The sequence below is a fragment of the Talpa occidentalis genome, unplaced genomic scaffold (assembly GCF_014898055.3).
Source record: "Talpa occidentalis isolate TD23 unplaced genomic scaffold, MPIMG_talOcc4v2.1 talOcc4.12, whole genome shotgun sequence".
Lineage (NCBI taxonomy): Eukaryota > Metazoa > Chordata > Mammalia > Eulipotyphla > Talpidae > Talpa > Talpa occidentalis.
The window spans coordinates 94,032,508-94,048,118 of NW_023601212.1; the positions used below are offsets into that span (position 1 = coordinate 94,032,508).

The 15,611-nt window shown below is 48.3% G+C and overlaps 1 protein-coding gene across 1 annotated transcript in view; it reads right to left on the reverse strand.

Moving 5' to 3' along the window:
- The window catches only part of LOC119241892 (BOS complex subunit NOMO1), a 46,775-nt gene that overhangs the window by 19,315 nt on the left and 11,849 nt on the right, over nt 1–15,611 (reverse strand). The window contains exons 7-16 of the mRNA XM_037507548.2: nt 14,277–14,429; nt 13,626–13,763; nt 13,216–13,305; nt 10,584–10,689; nt 10,245–10,395; nt 6,945–7,119; nt 5,253–5,394; nt 4,216–4,347; nt 3,058–3,194; nt 1,754–1,841 (exon numbers count right to left, since the gene is read on the reverse strand). Of these exons, the coding sequence (XP_037363445.1) occupies nt 1,754–1,841; nt 3,058–3,194; nt 4,216–4,347; nt 5,253–5,394; nt 6,945–7,119; nt 10,245–10,395; nt 10,584–10,689; nt 13,216–13,305; nt 13,626–13,763; nt 14,277–14,429 (1,312 nt within the window). The remainder of the gene's footprint in view (nt 1–1,753; nt 1,842–3,057; nt 3,195–4,215; nt 4,348–5,252; nt 5,395–6,944; nt 7,120–10,244; nt 10,396–10,583; nt 10,690–13,215; nt 13,306–13,625; nt 13,764–14,276; nt 14,430–15,611) is intronic.

Sequence of the window (15,611 nt, forward strand, 5' to 3'; positions counted from 1 at the left end):
TGTCGACAGAGAGAGAAGTCAATAGCCACAAGCATTCAGTGAGGGCCAAGAACTGAGCAAGAGCATCACAGGGATGACACTGGAGGGCCAGACTCCATGTGAACACAACATCTTGAGTAGGATGTGATGGGCAGGAGAGCACAGCTGGGTGCAGAGTAGGGTGCGAGGGGTAGAGAGAACACTTAATCATGCCCCAACAGCCATCTGTCCTTCCTTCCTTGATACCAGATTAGGCCCTATCTGGGGTGGCAATATGTCCAACTGTCCCAGCCTCCCTGGCAGCTAGAAGTGACCACATGACACAGTGTTGTCCAGTAAGTCATTAAGGAAGTATCCTGGAGGAGGGGACACGGAAACATTTCCCTGAGCTCTCCTGCTCTTCCGGCCCAAAACAAACATAAGGTAAAAAATACAAGGGAAAGGCTAAAAAAACCACAAAGACACCATCCTTCACATGCTTGTGGCCACGTTCTGCCAGACTTTGTTATTGAGCCCACTAAACTCCACATGTTGATGGTCCCTTTGTATGGATTTTTGTTACCTGCAGCCAAAGGCACCCTAAATAAACACAGGACAGGTGGCTGAAGCAAAGAGAGTGGCAGACAGGACTGGATTATACAGAAGTTCAGGGTCAGGTTAAAGATTTTCTATTTTAAGAATCAAGAGAATTCATAAACGATTATTCATCAGGAAAATGCAAAACAAAATCATGAGACACGACTTTATATAAACCAGAATGCCTGTAATCCAGAAGACAGACAATAGCAAATGTTGGCAAAGACACGGAAAAATAGGAATTCTGTGCATTGCTCAAGAGAATATCAAATGGTATATCCAGTTCCTTTGGAAAATGATTTGACAGTTTCAGGAAAAAAGGACACCAATTTACTATATGGTCCAGCAATTCCATTCCAGGCCTTCCCCAAAGAAAAGGGAATACAGATATCCACACAAAGACTTGTACACACATGCACATTGCTACATTATTCCTAACAGCCCTGAACAGGAAACAATTCAAATATCCACCAACTGGTGAATGATACACAAAACATGATTTAATCATGAAGAGAATACTACAAGGCAGTAAAAAGGCAGAAGCGACTAACACCCACCACCACCAGGATGAACTTCAAAAACGTTACAGTAAGTGAAAGGAACCAGACAAAAATACTCTTATCACATGGTTTCATTTATATGAAATGTCCAAAAGAAGGAAATCCATAGACAGACGACAGATAAGTGGCTTCTGGGAATGGAGATAACTGTCAATACAGAGGAAAGCTGTTACTGGGGTGATGAAAAATATTCTTTACTGGATTATGATGGTTAAACAACTTGCCAAATATACTAAAAATCATCGTTTTCGATGGGTGGATTTTATGGTCTGCAAATTGTAGCTCAATAAAGTTAAGAGAAAGAAATCACTGAGAATTTTAAGCAAGATGGGAGATGATCCAACGTATATTTTAATCAGATGATTCAGGACAGGTCACCGGGCAAAGGTGTCATATTTTTAAAAGTGAAGGACCCAGTGGTTTCTACTCAACGCCACCCAAGAGACGCCCACAGCTCTAAGTGTTTGGGGAAAAGCCCTGCTCCCTCCCAAGGAGAGAGATGGAAAAACAAGTGCCTGATAAACACAACCAAAATTGATTGCTTGATGCAAACAAATCCAAGATAGGAAAAAATGCCTTTAAAGCCATCTCGGCGCCTTCCCTTGCTCCAGCACGCACATCCATCCTCCCAGACTCACCGGGCTTGGACAGGCAGAATCGGTTGACTCCTTTGGAGAGGTTATAAATCCCCACATTCTCAGGTCCATTTCCATCCTGATAAAACTCCTAAGGGACCAAAGCCAATACAATGACTTACTAGGGGAGATGGAGACACCAAGATGATTAATAATATTTCTGTTTCTGAACCAGTCATCTGTTTTGCCCATTAATCATTTGGGCAGTTGGGAGCCACAGGAAAATTAAAAACCTTCAAAAACTTCCAACAAAATGTGCTCTTTTTCATTCAATCAACCAATATTTATTGACAGCTGCTATGTGACGGACCCAAGGCTAGGTCTTAGGGGCTGACGTGGCTCCTATTCTCAGGGGGCTTACAATCTAATACAGGAAGACAGGAGGTCGATGTGGTCAACAAAGACATTAGCAGGTTTAAGCCAGTGAGTAATAAGGCTTGAAGAAAATAAAAAGGGAAGCAGGATAAAGTGGGGTCACCAATGAGTCTCTTTAGCTTGCTGGTTTCAGGGCAGGCCCCTCTTCAGCAGGGAACACTGAGGCTGCAGCCTGGAAGGTGAGAGGAAGCATTCTGGGGAGAGGGCACAGCATTCTGTGCCCAGAGTTGGGAAGGCCAGTGTCCAGGGCCCAGAGGGCGAGGCGGCAGCTGGGGAAGGGCCTCGCTGGCTGTCATGAGGAATATGGACCTTAGTCTGAAGGAGATGTAGATCCACTGGAGGATTTAAGGAAGGAAACTGTTTCCTAAAGGTCTGCCACTTACCCCCAACTGGACATGAATTCACCCATCGCCTGGGATGCAGCTATTTGATGAGCATTTGTAGTTAAGCAGTTGGATCAGATGATGGGCACTAGAAATACCAGTTTCAATTCCCCCAGGGCCTAACATCAGTAGTCACAGTCACACCAAGCCGAACAGCCCAAGGAAATTTGAAATACCTAAGGGCTTCACTTAAAACTCACTTTAATCCTGAGAAATGGTATCAGGATCCCAACTTTACAGGAGAAAACTAAGGCTCAGAACCACGACATGAACTTGTCCAAGGCCACAAAGCCAATGTTCTCTGTACCTATGAATGGCTTCCCCAGACAGGCAAAAGTAGAAGTGAATATCAGGAGAGGACAGGACATTCCCAAATAAAGGAATGTCCACTGTAGAGGCTTCCTGACTGAGCCTTCCATCACAGGCTGGTGAGTGGAGGGGCAGAAAAGGAAATCTGACTACGGTTATAACATTCTTGGCACACTAATCCCACTCGCTTTCCAAGAGGTGAGTGTCCTTCCAAATAAGAGACTCCCAAGCCAGGCATACCAGAGTGATGGCGTGAGAGAGGGCGCATCTCAGCATGTAGCCCGTCTGCCTGAACTCAATGGTGGACACGTCGTCCTCCAGGACTTCCACTTCCAAACTCTTGTTCTTCCAGCACCAGTCTTCATGCAGGATGCTTACTGGGAGACACCCAACACAGAGGGGCACGTGAGCATAGACATGCCACCCCATATACCCCCAGGAAAAAAGGTGGCGAAGTGACTAATTTTTAAAAGTGTGTGTGTGTGTGTGTATACACGCGCATCCACACACTTTACATTTACACAGCCAGCCACGCCTGGAACAAGTAACTGCTATGGGAAAACTGAAACCAGCGCCCATTAAACTCACCAAGAGAGAAATTCAATTGTGCCTAAAGGTCAGGCTACAAGTAAGATGTTCAGGGATGAGCAAATTGCTCTGTAACAGGCCAGAGTGTAAATCTTACAACTTGTTGCAGCCCATGGGGTCATGACTATTCAATTGCCTTTGAAGTGCACACAGAGTCACAGACCATACATAAACAAATGGATGTGGCTGTGTAAAAATAAACCTTCATAAAAAAAAAAAAAACAAAAAAAAAAAACTGGCAGTCATCCTCAGGCCAGACGAAAAAAAAAAACAATAAAAAGCAGTCGACTTGACTGGTGATTCACTGCCAGCAGCTGCAGGCTGAGCTCGTCAGAGCAGAAACGCAGCAATAGGTGGCTCTTGAGAAGGGCGGGGCCCTTGAGAAGGTCCAGTGCTCACAGGACCTACTGCTTAGTAGACACCATGCAGGAGCTTCCCACTGCATTTCACTTAGTCGTGCTTTCTGCAAGAAGGTCCTATTAACTTCTGTTTTACATATAGCTGCTAAGTGGTGGAACACTCCCGCCTGGCATTATTTCACACTTCCTTGGCATTTAGAAATAAAATGGCACGAGTGAGCGCAGCCTCCCAAATGAGCAGTGTGCGGCTGTCGGAGGAGATGGCAGTTAGTGCCCAGAGCCTCCCCCCATCTCACCCAAGGCGTGACAGAGCACATTCAGGGTCTCGGGGCAAGGAAGACATAAACAAGTGAAGGTAGACAGTTGGGGTGCAACCTGAGAGCTGGGTTTTAGACAGACTGAAGAGACAGGAAGCTTGTGAGGACCATGAGATGCTACATTTGGTTCTTACTTTTGTATTTTCCAGGGAGCACATTGTCAAATGTGAAAGTCATTGAGTTGACCTTGTCGGAGAGCTGGAGGCTGCGCTTCTCACCCTGGCGGCTCAGGGACTGCAAGGTCACCAGCAAGTCGCCACAGGTGTCTGCAGAGAGACAGGAAGGTCAGATGGGACAGCCCCATGAGGCCCAGCACATGTTCCCACCCCCAGCCTGCCTACTGTTTTCTCCATCTAGATCCCACAAGGCAGTGCCAGGAAGACACCTTACGGCTGCCACTGGATTCGAAGAAGTCTCCCCTCAGGGTAGCCATCAGGGCCAAAGAACAAGGCACCAATGCTGAGATCCCATTTACTGACAAGCAGAAAGCAGTGGAACATCAACAGAACCAAGAATTCGGCTTTGCTGAATGCCTGCTTTGTACCAGCACAGAATGGATCCTTCATCAAGTAACAGCACCAACAGCAAAGATCTACATGGCTCTGACCATGTGGTCCGGGCTCCAAAAGGCTATCCACACACCAACCCTGACCCTCGCGAAGACCCAGGGGACAGGCATGAAAACTATCTACATGTTGCAGGTGAGAGCAAGGAATTCGCTCCTGGTCACACAGCGAGGGCTTAGGCCAGGTGGTCTGAGGGGACAGGAACTTCCTGACACGCCCACACTTAGCCTCATTAGAGCCCTCTGAGAGCAGGAAGCTTCCCATTTTACAGAAGAAAAACTGCACAAATGCTTCCAGTCTCATAGCAGGGGAGTGACAGGTAGGACTGAAACTTGGGCCTAATTCCATCTTCTTTTCAGAGTCAGAGGGGAACAAAAGCCCCTGTGTTCTGTGGAGCCAAAGCAGAACTGCTCCAAGAGCACTGGTCTGGTAACTCACCAGCGCAGTCATTCAGAAATAACGACAGGTGACGTGGCCTTTCAGCCACCTCCCCCAGGAGCTGTTTCTGCTCCCTGTGCTGCTACCCAGCGAGGAAAGCTCACCAAAACCCCACTTCTAGTGTCTACTTGGAAACTATCTGTTCTTGCTTTTAATTGACATCTTACCCAAACAAGAGACTTTCCCTGAAACGGATGCCAGAAACTGTACAAAGGCCACGTCCATCACAGGCCTGTCGGTCACAGCAAGAGGAAAGGTCTGGGGTTTCAGTGTCAGTCCTGCTCTGGCCTCAGCCTCAGGAACCATCACCTGCGGGACACATGGGACAATGTCAGTGGCTGTGTGAGGGATTCTGCTCCCTGCTCTTGTGCCTCTGCCAGGGCATGAGAAGGTTGTCTGGGCCCAAGGCAAGAGAGATTTTGAAAAAGGCTCATTCGTAGGCCTAGTTTTTTTTTAAAAGATTTATTTGTTTATATAAGAACTGGGATACAGGCCAGAGGCACAGGAGGGTGAGAGGATTCACCAGAAAAAGAGTGGGAAGCAGAAGGCAAGATAGGAGAGGCCTGCCGCGCCATGTGGGAATCTCCCTGGCTGGCCAGGAATCAAACAGGCACTGCAGAGGCTGCGGACAGCTTTACAGCGCTGCGCTCTACCCGCTGCGCCACCGGGGAGGCCTAGGCCTAGTTTTATAATGACAACAAATCCACAATACAGCCTGTATTAACCAGACAGGACCCAGCAACAGTGTGTCAGGGTGCACAGGGGCGGACCTGTGCAACTCTCCAGAGATGCATGAGCTGCCCTGGTAACCTGTGCACTGGCTGGGGACCACACTGGACCCCGGAGCCTCTTCCCGGCTGAAGGTCACTCGAAATGTGAGCTGGGACCGTGTGGGCACTCGTGGCTGGCTCACCGTGGATCTAGGCCACTTTCTTCTTCCTGTCTTCTTTCAGTGTGCCTTTCTCAGCCACAGTGGGCTAGGAAGGGGTGGTGGTCACCTATTTCACCCCTGGTAAAGACATCAGGCAAGAACTGCTCTTCCTCAGTAAAGTCTTTTATCATGCTTCCAAAAGGGCTTCCAAAGGCTTGTCAACGTGGTAAAGGAGGTGACAACCCTCCCACCACACTGCTGATGGCAGCAGGGATGACACTGTGCTCCCTCTCAGCTCCTCACAAAAGGGGCCCCAGAGGAGAAACTTCCTGGTGCTCTCGTTACCCCCACCCCTTGCTCGCTCTTCTGCGGGGAGGGGCAGCAGCAAGGCCTGGAGGTACTGACCCAGTCTCTCCAGGAGCAGGGCCACCACCCTGGAGGCAGGGGTGAACCTCTGCTTTGGTCTTCCTTCCACCCGCCTGTGCTCAGGCTGGGCCCTCATGCTGAGACCACAGGCCAGGATTTCCCTGCTTATCTGCCTGCCTGGATGGAGAAACCAGGCGGTGATGCCCAGCCATCTTCAACTCAAGCAGAGGCAGGAGAAAGGAAGGTTCATTTTGGTCTCAGGTCCCAGAAGCCATGAGCTGTGAAAGTCACTGAACCGCCACTAATAAACTGCTTTTTGATCTCCTTCGTGACTCGTGGGTGTCCTCAGGAACCTGAGGAAGCGGAGGCACAACTGGCAGCCTGACCTCACCCTAATGAACATCAGGCCTGGAAGAGAGAGAGGCCTGTTATGTCATTTCTGACCAGTCCGCTCTACCAACTGGGAGACGCTGCAACTGGAAATACCTCAAAATCAGAAGCTGGGAATGGAAACGCTTCTACTCAAACCACTATTGCCCTACTTGAACCCCACTGGTGAAAGCATGGCTTTTTCTCAAATTTCTAAATTTCTGTTTTAAATGCAACAAAGACCCATCATTACCTGGACTTTGTAGGCTCCTGGTTTTGCTTTAAAACAAAACGATCCATGAGCATCTGTCTCCACGGTGACCAAAGACTTGTCCTTGTCTTGAGACGATAGGACAACTTTGTATTTACTCATCTGCTTGACGGTCTCAGGGAAGCGGATGATTGATATCTGGCCACAGACACTGAACCTGCAAGGAGGCGCCCATTCAGTCCAGCATGAGAACTCAATTACAACAGGAGAGGAGCTTATCAAGCCAAAGTGTGCATCCCTCTTCCAGCCCTTGCCCCCGAGACCAGTTTAATCTTAATGAAGAGAGGAATGCAGCCCGAATGACTCCAGTTTTAAAAAGTAAGCTTCGGAAGGAGATGCACGGGCATCTTCTGAGCAAGGGCAAAAGCAGAGCCCACGGCAGACTGTGTCTCCTGGGTGACATCTGGCAATCCCCTACTGGGGAAGCCACCTTAGAAAAATGTGCAGATGATAGAAATGTTTCAGGTAATTGGACCACTGATGGTGGAGCAGCCTCGGACCAGCAGTGTGGACTAGTCCCTCAAAGCAAAGCTGAAAACCACCTGAGACACTGTAGCACGTCCAGGCCCTGAAACACCCACGCCTTCACCGCTGTGACTGTATGGAACACAGGCAGGAAAGCAACCCGAGGAATTGAACAGCACGGGGCTCAAGAATCCACGGCCCATGGGGCAAATCACATTCTCTAGGCGTGAGCTGAGGATGGTTTTCTCACTTTTACTGTCACGCTTTTAAAGGGTTAAAAGGAAAAAAATGTATCCAAACAAGACTATATCCTGACCACAGAAATTATATGAACTTCACACTTCAGTGTCCAGAAGTAAAGCTATGCGGGAGCAGACACCCCCGTTCAACGACCAAGCCCGATGGTGTGTTCTGCCCCAAGATAGTTGGGCCCACAAAGCCTCGTTCTTTACTCCCTGGCCCTGTGCAGACAGCGCGTCTAGATTCAAAGGGGTGTGCTTGGTTCTCGCACTCCACGACTGTACACTCTCAGGCCGGGAGGCCGGGAAGGGAATCTGTGTCCCTGCAGGTGGAATGTCATCTTATTTGCTCCAAGTTGAACCTCTTTGTCTAAGTTTTAAATATTTAACCATTAGATGGGTTTTAGGTCAAACTCTCAACTAAAGAGAAGTGTTCAGTTACCCCAAACTCCAAATGTGTATTGGTCTACTTTAGAAAAATAAACTCAAAAGCCATTAGGAGAGGATTTAGTATCATAAAGCCCTTAAAGATTGATTTGTTTCAATAAAGTCCCTCATCAAGGTTTAATATGTTTATGGCTAGAAACTGGTCATTTTGGGGCATCACGAGATAACTACATGCTCACAGTTATTTGGACAGAAGTTCAAGAGGTTATTTTTCAAATAAATTAGGAAATACATTTTTAAGAAGGAAAAGAAAAGGGCTCAACAAATGCTATTTTTCTCCTTGACCCTAATGTTCTACCTTAAAGAAGAAATAGAAGCATATTCCCATCTCCACAGACAGCACTTCCTCCATCTACACCTAATTGCTCATGTTAAGAAACCTGAGGCTCCAGATGCCATTAATTCTCTCTCATTATGGCCCATCAGATCCACCTACTTCTTGCTCCCTCCCCGTCAGCACCAGGGTCCAGCACCCAGTCTCCTCCAGACTATAGTCAGCTGTGACTCCATTTATCCTCTGACTTCCCTCTGATCCCTTCTCCACACAGCAGCCAGGGAAGAAAAATCTTTTCAAAATGAGGTAAGAATGCCGGGCCTCTCCCTGCACACCCACCACAGCACACTGCCATGGAGGTGCTCGCCCTGAGTCTGTCTCCCCAGCAAGATGAAAGCCTCTTCTTGGTATCTTGAGTTTGGTTCAAGGTTCTAGGCCTCACATTTAACACAGTGCCTCACCCAGAGTTGCTGCTCAAAAATGTTTACAAAGTGGAAGGTGGACTTAAGTCCCAGAACTATTTTCTGAGGCTCCACCATGACGAAGAGTTTTCAGATTCCACAGGTGACGTGCTGCCTTGTCTCCCGCTGGCCACTCACTCCTGACCTTGACCTCCACCTCCTATAGAAAACGGTCACCATGGACTTCTCAGTGACCAAGTCAATTAACTGTGTTTTCAAAGCTTCCCTGGACCTCCATGACCATCAGGCACTACCCTCATACCTAAAACCCACCAGCCCGGGCTCTCCTGTGGCCACAGCATTCCATTTTTAGTCTATTATTCTAATTATTCTAATTCTACCTGTTCTTTCAACATCCTGGCTGCCACCTGTGGCCAGATCTTCAGGATTTACAATCTAAGCAGCTGTCAGAGAGCGCCACCTAGTGGTCCCACAGACCCCCGTGGCCAAACCACCCCGACCAGCTGCTTCTGGAGCCTCAGCCGGGGGCACCACAGCCATCCTGCCTCCCCAAGGAGGACCCTAAGTACCTTTCCCTTCTGTCCTTGACTCCCCTACAAGAGAAGCCCTTGTCAGCTCTGTTTTCAGGCCCCCTGGGCTTCTCCCCTTCCAAGCCATCGTCCACCAGAGCCCCTCACTGAAATAAAAAAATCTCACCGCGTTACATCTACGCTCATAACCACTTGCTGGCCCCCTGTCCCTTGGCAGAGTGAAGGCCCATCTTCCCAACAAGTGTGAAGAGGCCTCTGGGATCGGCCCCATTTGCCTGCCCAGCACTTTGTGCTCACACAGGGGGACTGCTGAGGCCACCCACCTGTGCTCATGGCGCCTCTCTCCGCACTGCCCCTGCCCTCTGGAGTTACTGTTCAGTGAGCCTCAGAGGTGCCGGCAGCATGCCCACGCTGCAGGTTACTCACAGGTGAGAGAAAGCCCTGGTATCTGCCTTCAGGGCAGGGCTCTTGGCATGACACGAGCTCACGTTGTGATAAAACAAATTCCACTACAGAGTGTCCCCTCACATCCTCACAGTACGTACAACAGAGCAAAGCAGCGACGACAGTGACCCAAAGCAGCTTATAACAAACCTTCTCAACCAAGTAGACCAGCTTCCAAAGATCCCAAGAAATGAACCGAGCAAGATCCCACTTAAGTGAAGCCAGCCCCGAGGGATTTTTCCCGACCTTAACAAACCTGTTTAAACTTTGAAGTGAGGGTCATTTTCTTGGAGCATGCACATACAAATACCATAAAGAAAGATTTAACACTAATCTCTCTAAGAAGCCAGTCTGAACTTGTCGGGAGTGTCTGAGACCAGCTGTGGATCCTTCCAGAAGCACAGTAAAAAGGGACCTGCCATCTGCCGACGTGAGCACTGGCACTCGCAGACCTCACTCACCCCGTGGCGATGATGTCGGCCAGCTGAGGTGTGTTTGGTGCAATCTTGATGGTGACGGTTTCAAAGTAGAGGTGCTCTTTCTGAGCATGGATGGTGTAGGTCCCCGTTGTGATGTTCTCCAGACGGAAGGAGCCATCAGCTTTTGTTTTGACTGTAAAACGAAAATATTCAAACAAAAAATGAGCCAAACAGAGTGTGCCCTCTCCCCTCAACACAAGAACACTCAAGACAAAAAGCTGGCCTCTTTGTAGAGTCATTAAGATTGGTTTCCTTTTCACATTTCTCAGTGATCAAAACCAGCCCTGCAAACAGTCCCGGTGCCCTCTGGAGTCTGCCCACCTTTGATCTGATTATTCAGAGTGACCACAGCCTCCGGGACACCTTCGCCTTCAGGTCCATTCAAGACCCTCCCCGTGACAGAGAACCCCATGACGTGGAACATGGGCTGGAAGATAAAGAGCAGGAGGAAGGTTCTCATGTGCTTGAGCCCCGGAGGCTCCTTGTGCCACCCTCGTCACACTCAACACAGCCGCCCACAATGGCTTCTCCCAGGCCCACATGCCAGCCAGGCTCCCCTATGGGCAGCGCGTTCCCCGCACATTGGTGTCTGTAAATAACTGAGTTAAAAGATCTACAGACCTGATTCCCAAGTTAAAGATTAGCAAGTCGGACCTAAGAGAGCTTCCCCACCCTTGGCCCCTGCCTGGCTCCTCCCCTCCAAAGGCCCCCATTCTGACAAGTCGCCCATTCTCCAGTCTCCCAAGTCCAAACCCCAGCATCACTTTGGCCCCCTTCCACACACCTCCAATATCCACCAGTCCTATGGGCTCCACCTCTGCAGGTCGCACATGCCTCCTCCTGTCTCCTCCCATGACAACCTGACTTCAATCCTTCTGACTCCCTCGTATAACCCCTCACCCCCGAGCAGCCTCCTATGCTCCACGCTGCCTGTGCCTCCTGCCTGTGCCTCCACGCTGCCTGAGTGCCAGGCTCTGCTCTGTCATCGCTACATTCGTCACCTTGATCATCAGTCCTCAAGTGTACCACATGCAAATGCCACACGCATTCCTCACGTGGGGTCTTTACACCAGATGCTCCCTCAGCCTGGATCTTCTCCCACATCTGGAAAAGATCTGGGAGTAGGCTGCTCCTTCTCATCCAGGTCAATCTGTCGCCACCTCTAAGAAGCGCTCCCTGACTCAGTAGCCCCTGCTGCCCGCCCCAGTCAGTCACTGCCCATCACGCTAACCTATTTTATTAGCCGGATCAAACTCCCCACTACCTGGAACCCTGACAATTTGTCTACCGCCCATCAGAATGCAAGGTCCAGGAAAGCAGGGGCTTTTTTGTCTCAGCCACCGAGTCCAGAGCAGGCACACAGTCCCCAATGAATGAATGAATGAATGAATGCAAACATGCAACAGCATTTAAGAGGCATTTTTCCCCCCAAGCCTTCCTTTTTACTCAGGCAGCCTTTTGATCTTCCTATGAAGCAGTTTACCCATTTATTAATTCCAACATGCCCTCTATAACATTTCTATTGGCACCAGCTATGTGCCAGCACCAAATCACGTTAGGAACACAGTGAAGAATAAAAGTTCCTGGCGTCGTGCAGCTTCCAGGCTACCCCCCCGAAGTTCCCGTCACCTCTGTTCCCCGCTTGCATTTGGTCATGACCTGGAAAGTCTTCCCCTCTCACCACCCCACCCTTCTCTGGGTGCCCCTTGAAGCAAGCCAGGGTTTCATCTTCTTGCCCTCTCGCCCTCTGCGGAGCACAGCAGTCAAATGCTTTACCGAAACACAGACAGCAGAGCCAGAGCCCCACTGAGCACGTGACCTCAAGCCAGCTCCTACCAGTTCAGGCGACTGTAACACAGCGCTTGCAGTGCAACATTAAAAGAAAACGATTAAAATCTAATATTTTTAATAACTATAACACTAGGTGGTCCACTTATGGAAGACTGTAATTTTCTTTTGGGATTTGCTCTATCTAACAAATCTTCTATAGTAATCACTTTCTACTTCTGTATTTAAAGATCTAAATGTGATGAAAAACAGATTTACCGTTGATTTTAAGGCCCCAGGGGTTTATCAAGCCATCTCCCTCCCCCTCCATTCCTACCGCCATGGCCCAAGCACTGTCAGCTCTCACACGGTTTAAAGCCACAGCCTTCTAACCAGTACTGTGCTTCCACCTTGCCCTCCACACGCTCTCCTCAACACGATAGCTAGAGGGGTTGTCACACCTCTCCTCTGCTCAGAACTTCACCCAGAGCTGGCACCGAGGGTGGCCACCCTGCCCTGCACAATCTACCCATCACAGCCCTCTTTTGCCCCCCTCCATTCCAGCCACTCTGGTCTCTAAGGGTTTGGGCCCCCCAAACCCTTAGGCACACTGCCTCGGGACCTTTGCACCTGCCATTCCCTTTGTCTTAAACACTCTGCCCATAGATGTCGGTTCAGTTCACTTCCTCTCAGGTTATGGCTCAAATGTCAACTCAGGAGAACTTTTTGAGAACACCCTGCAAGACTGCAACCCTCTCAACCTCAAAACGGTGTGATCTCCTTTCATGCTTTATTCTAACTTAACTTTCTAATTTACTGACTGTAAGTATCTTGTCTCCTTCTGCCATTACAACATGCACTCCATGAGAACAGGAGTCTCTCTTCTGGCCACTGCCATATGTCTAACCCTAAAAGAGCAGGTGAAGCATATGACATTGATATTCAAGAAACATTTCATTAAACAAAGCATCTATAACTAGGGCTCCAATTCCCTAGGATAAAGAAATTATGTGAGACAGGAAGGTCTGTAGAGTATCCCAGGCTAAGCTGGAAGAGAGTCCAAGATTCTGTTTGTCCCAACAGCCCACCCAGATAAAATCCTGATTCTTTCTCAAACATATTTGCAACACCTGTGTGCAGGGCTGGGAACTGGAACACCTGTCCCCAGAGGACAGGGCGCTCTTACCTCAATTTTCAGGCTGTCATGTTCCACTGTAAAGTCAAGTCGGGAAGGAGCGACGTCAAAGGTAATCCTCTCCCCTCTATAGAAGGGAATCTGGAAGAAAGAGTCTGCTCATTACTAAAAGCCAATACCATCACTTGCCCCTCAATACTAATAATCCATCCAGAGCCCACAAAGGGCCTCCAAGGGTTCAAGGAGCCAAGGGAGACTATTAATCATAACTATGGCTGATATTTAAAAGGCCTGCACTTTTCTGCAGCTATTAGTGAAGGGTCAGAATCTCATCTTAAGTAACTACTAAATAAAATGTTCATGAAAGTGCAGGTCAGCCATTTCTTATGTGAGCGCCCAGTGGCACTGACTGTGACATAAGTGTCCTAAACACAGGCAGAAGGAGAACCTGCTTCACCCACCACAGTGTAGCCTCCACTCGGCAAGGAATAGAAGGAGAATGAGCCATCTTCCCTGGAGACCGCGTGGCACAGATACACCAGACTCTCGTCTTGGGGCTGGAAGCCGGGCACTGGCGCAACATTGCAGCCCAGGACGTCCTAGGCCAGGAGAAAAACCCCATGTTACTTTCCTTTCTACTCTACTTACCCTTCTACTTTCCCCAATGCAGGAAAACTTTTCCAAGTTTTATATCACAAAATACATATTCCTGAAATCTAGGACTACTAGAGGTCAAAGAATAAAAATCTTCACATTCACATTAAAAACTGACATAGTCTTCTTGAAAACATGACTGTGGCTCCCTACAGGTAGGTCCCCAATAACCAGATAGGAGAAGGTTGCTCAGGAAGGAAGTGATTGGCCCAAGGTCACACAGCTATCTCAACCCCGGGCTGACTGACTCAAAGCCTGTACGTGTCCCACTCAACTCCACTGCCTCCCAGTGTAGACACTTAAGCTCTCATGAGTCAGTTGGGATATGCCATGTTCTTAAATACTGAGGCACATCAACCTTGACCTGCATTTCGAACAGTATATTCTGTGTCTGGAGGGCCCCTTCTCTGCCACCTCCCACCCACAGTCTCTTTTGTTGTTCACTTTTCTTTGCTTACCTCTTTGGTCACCAAAGAAGAAAAAAGAAGAAACTTCACACCTTTCATGGGTTCCCCGTCACTGCGGACAGAGCCAGACACGTTGTAGCCAGCTACTATGAGGGGGCTGGCGGCGTTGGCATTGGAGTTGGTCACCCGGACAGTGGTGCTCGCCTACAAAAGCAGATTTTAACTTCCAAGGAAATACATATTCGCAAAGTATGCAACACAAGGACGTGCTCAGGCTAGCCCGGAGGAAAGCAACAGAGAAAACTGTGTATGTGGTATGACCACAACTGTTTTTAAGGCATAAATCAAGCAGAAGGAAATATGGCAGAATGAGGCTGCCAGGGATTTCATCCCCAGGGTGACATTTTACTTCTACATTTCCCCAAATTTCCTAACTTCTCCTCCTTTATGTACTTCTATGTGTTCCAGTTTTTAAAATGGGCATGCTTTACTTTCTTCCCCATGCTTAATATTAAACATGCATATATTTTAAGACTTTTTGCTAAAGCACAATTTACAGAGAAAGTACATATTCGAAAGCACAATGGGTGATGTTCACAAGCTGAACACAGCATGCAATCAGCACCCCAAACCAGAATGGAACTAGCAACCCAAGAAGCCCCCTTACAATCACTTCCAGTCACTGCCCCCAAAGAGGAATCATTATCCTGACTTTTAACAACATGCTTTCCTTTGAAACACAAGTTTGTATTCATAAACTCAAATTCCTTTATGCATTCAATTAGCAAGCAATATAAGCCTTAAAAATTTTCTATTTAGGGCCTCCCCGGTGGCGCAGCGGTTGAGCGCTGGGTTGCAAAGCTGCGGGCGACCTCTGCGGCGCCGGTTCGATCCCCGGCTGCTCCCCGGCCACCGGAGGAGGGTCCCACATGGCGCACAGACCTCTCCTGCCGCCCCCTGCTCCCCTCAGCAGTGTACTTCGGTCCTTCTGCCTGCTCTGCTCCCCGCTCTGGCTCTGGTGAATTCTCTCACCCTCCCGCGCTTCTGACTGTACCCAGTGCTTGTATAAACAAAACAAACAAACAAATAAATAAATAAAACATGCCTCTATAAAAAAAAAAAAAAGAGAATAAGCTTTACAACCTGAAAATATTTAAAAAAAAAAAAAATTTCTATTTATAATATGTGAACCACTGAGTTTTAAATAACTTTTAAAACCCTGAAAACCTAAAGTCACAGTGTTCAGCTACATCTTGGCAAGAAATTATACCTACATCAACCATAAATGTGTAAAACCTGTAATACTGAAATATTGATTCCTATGCTTCTTTATAAGACGGTGACACCCTCAAAACCAAATATAAAAGCTAACATGTCAAAACGTCC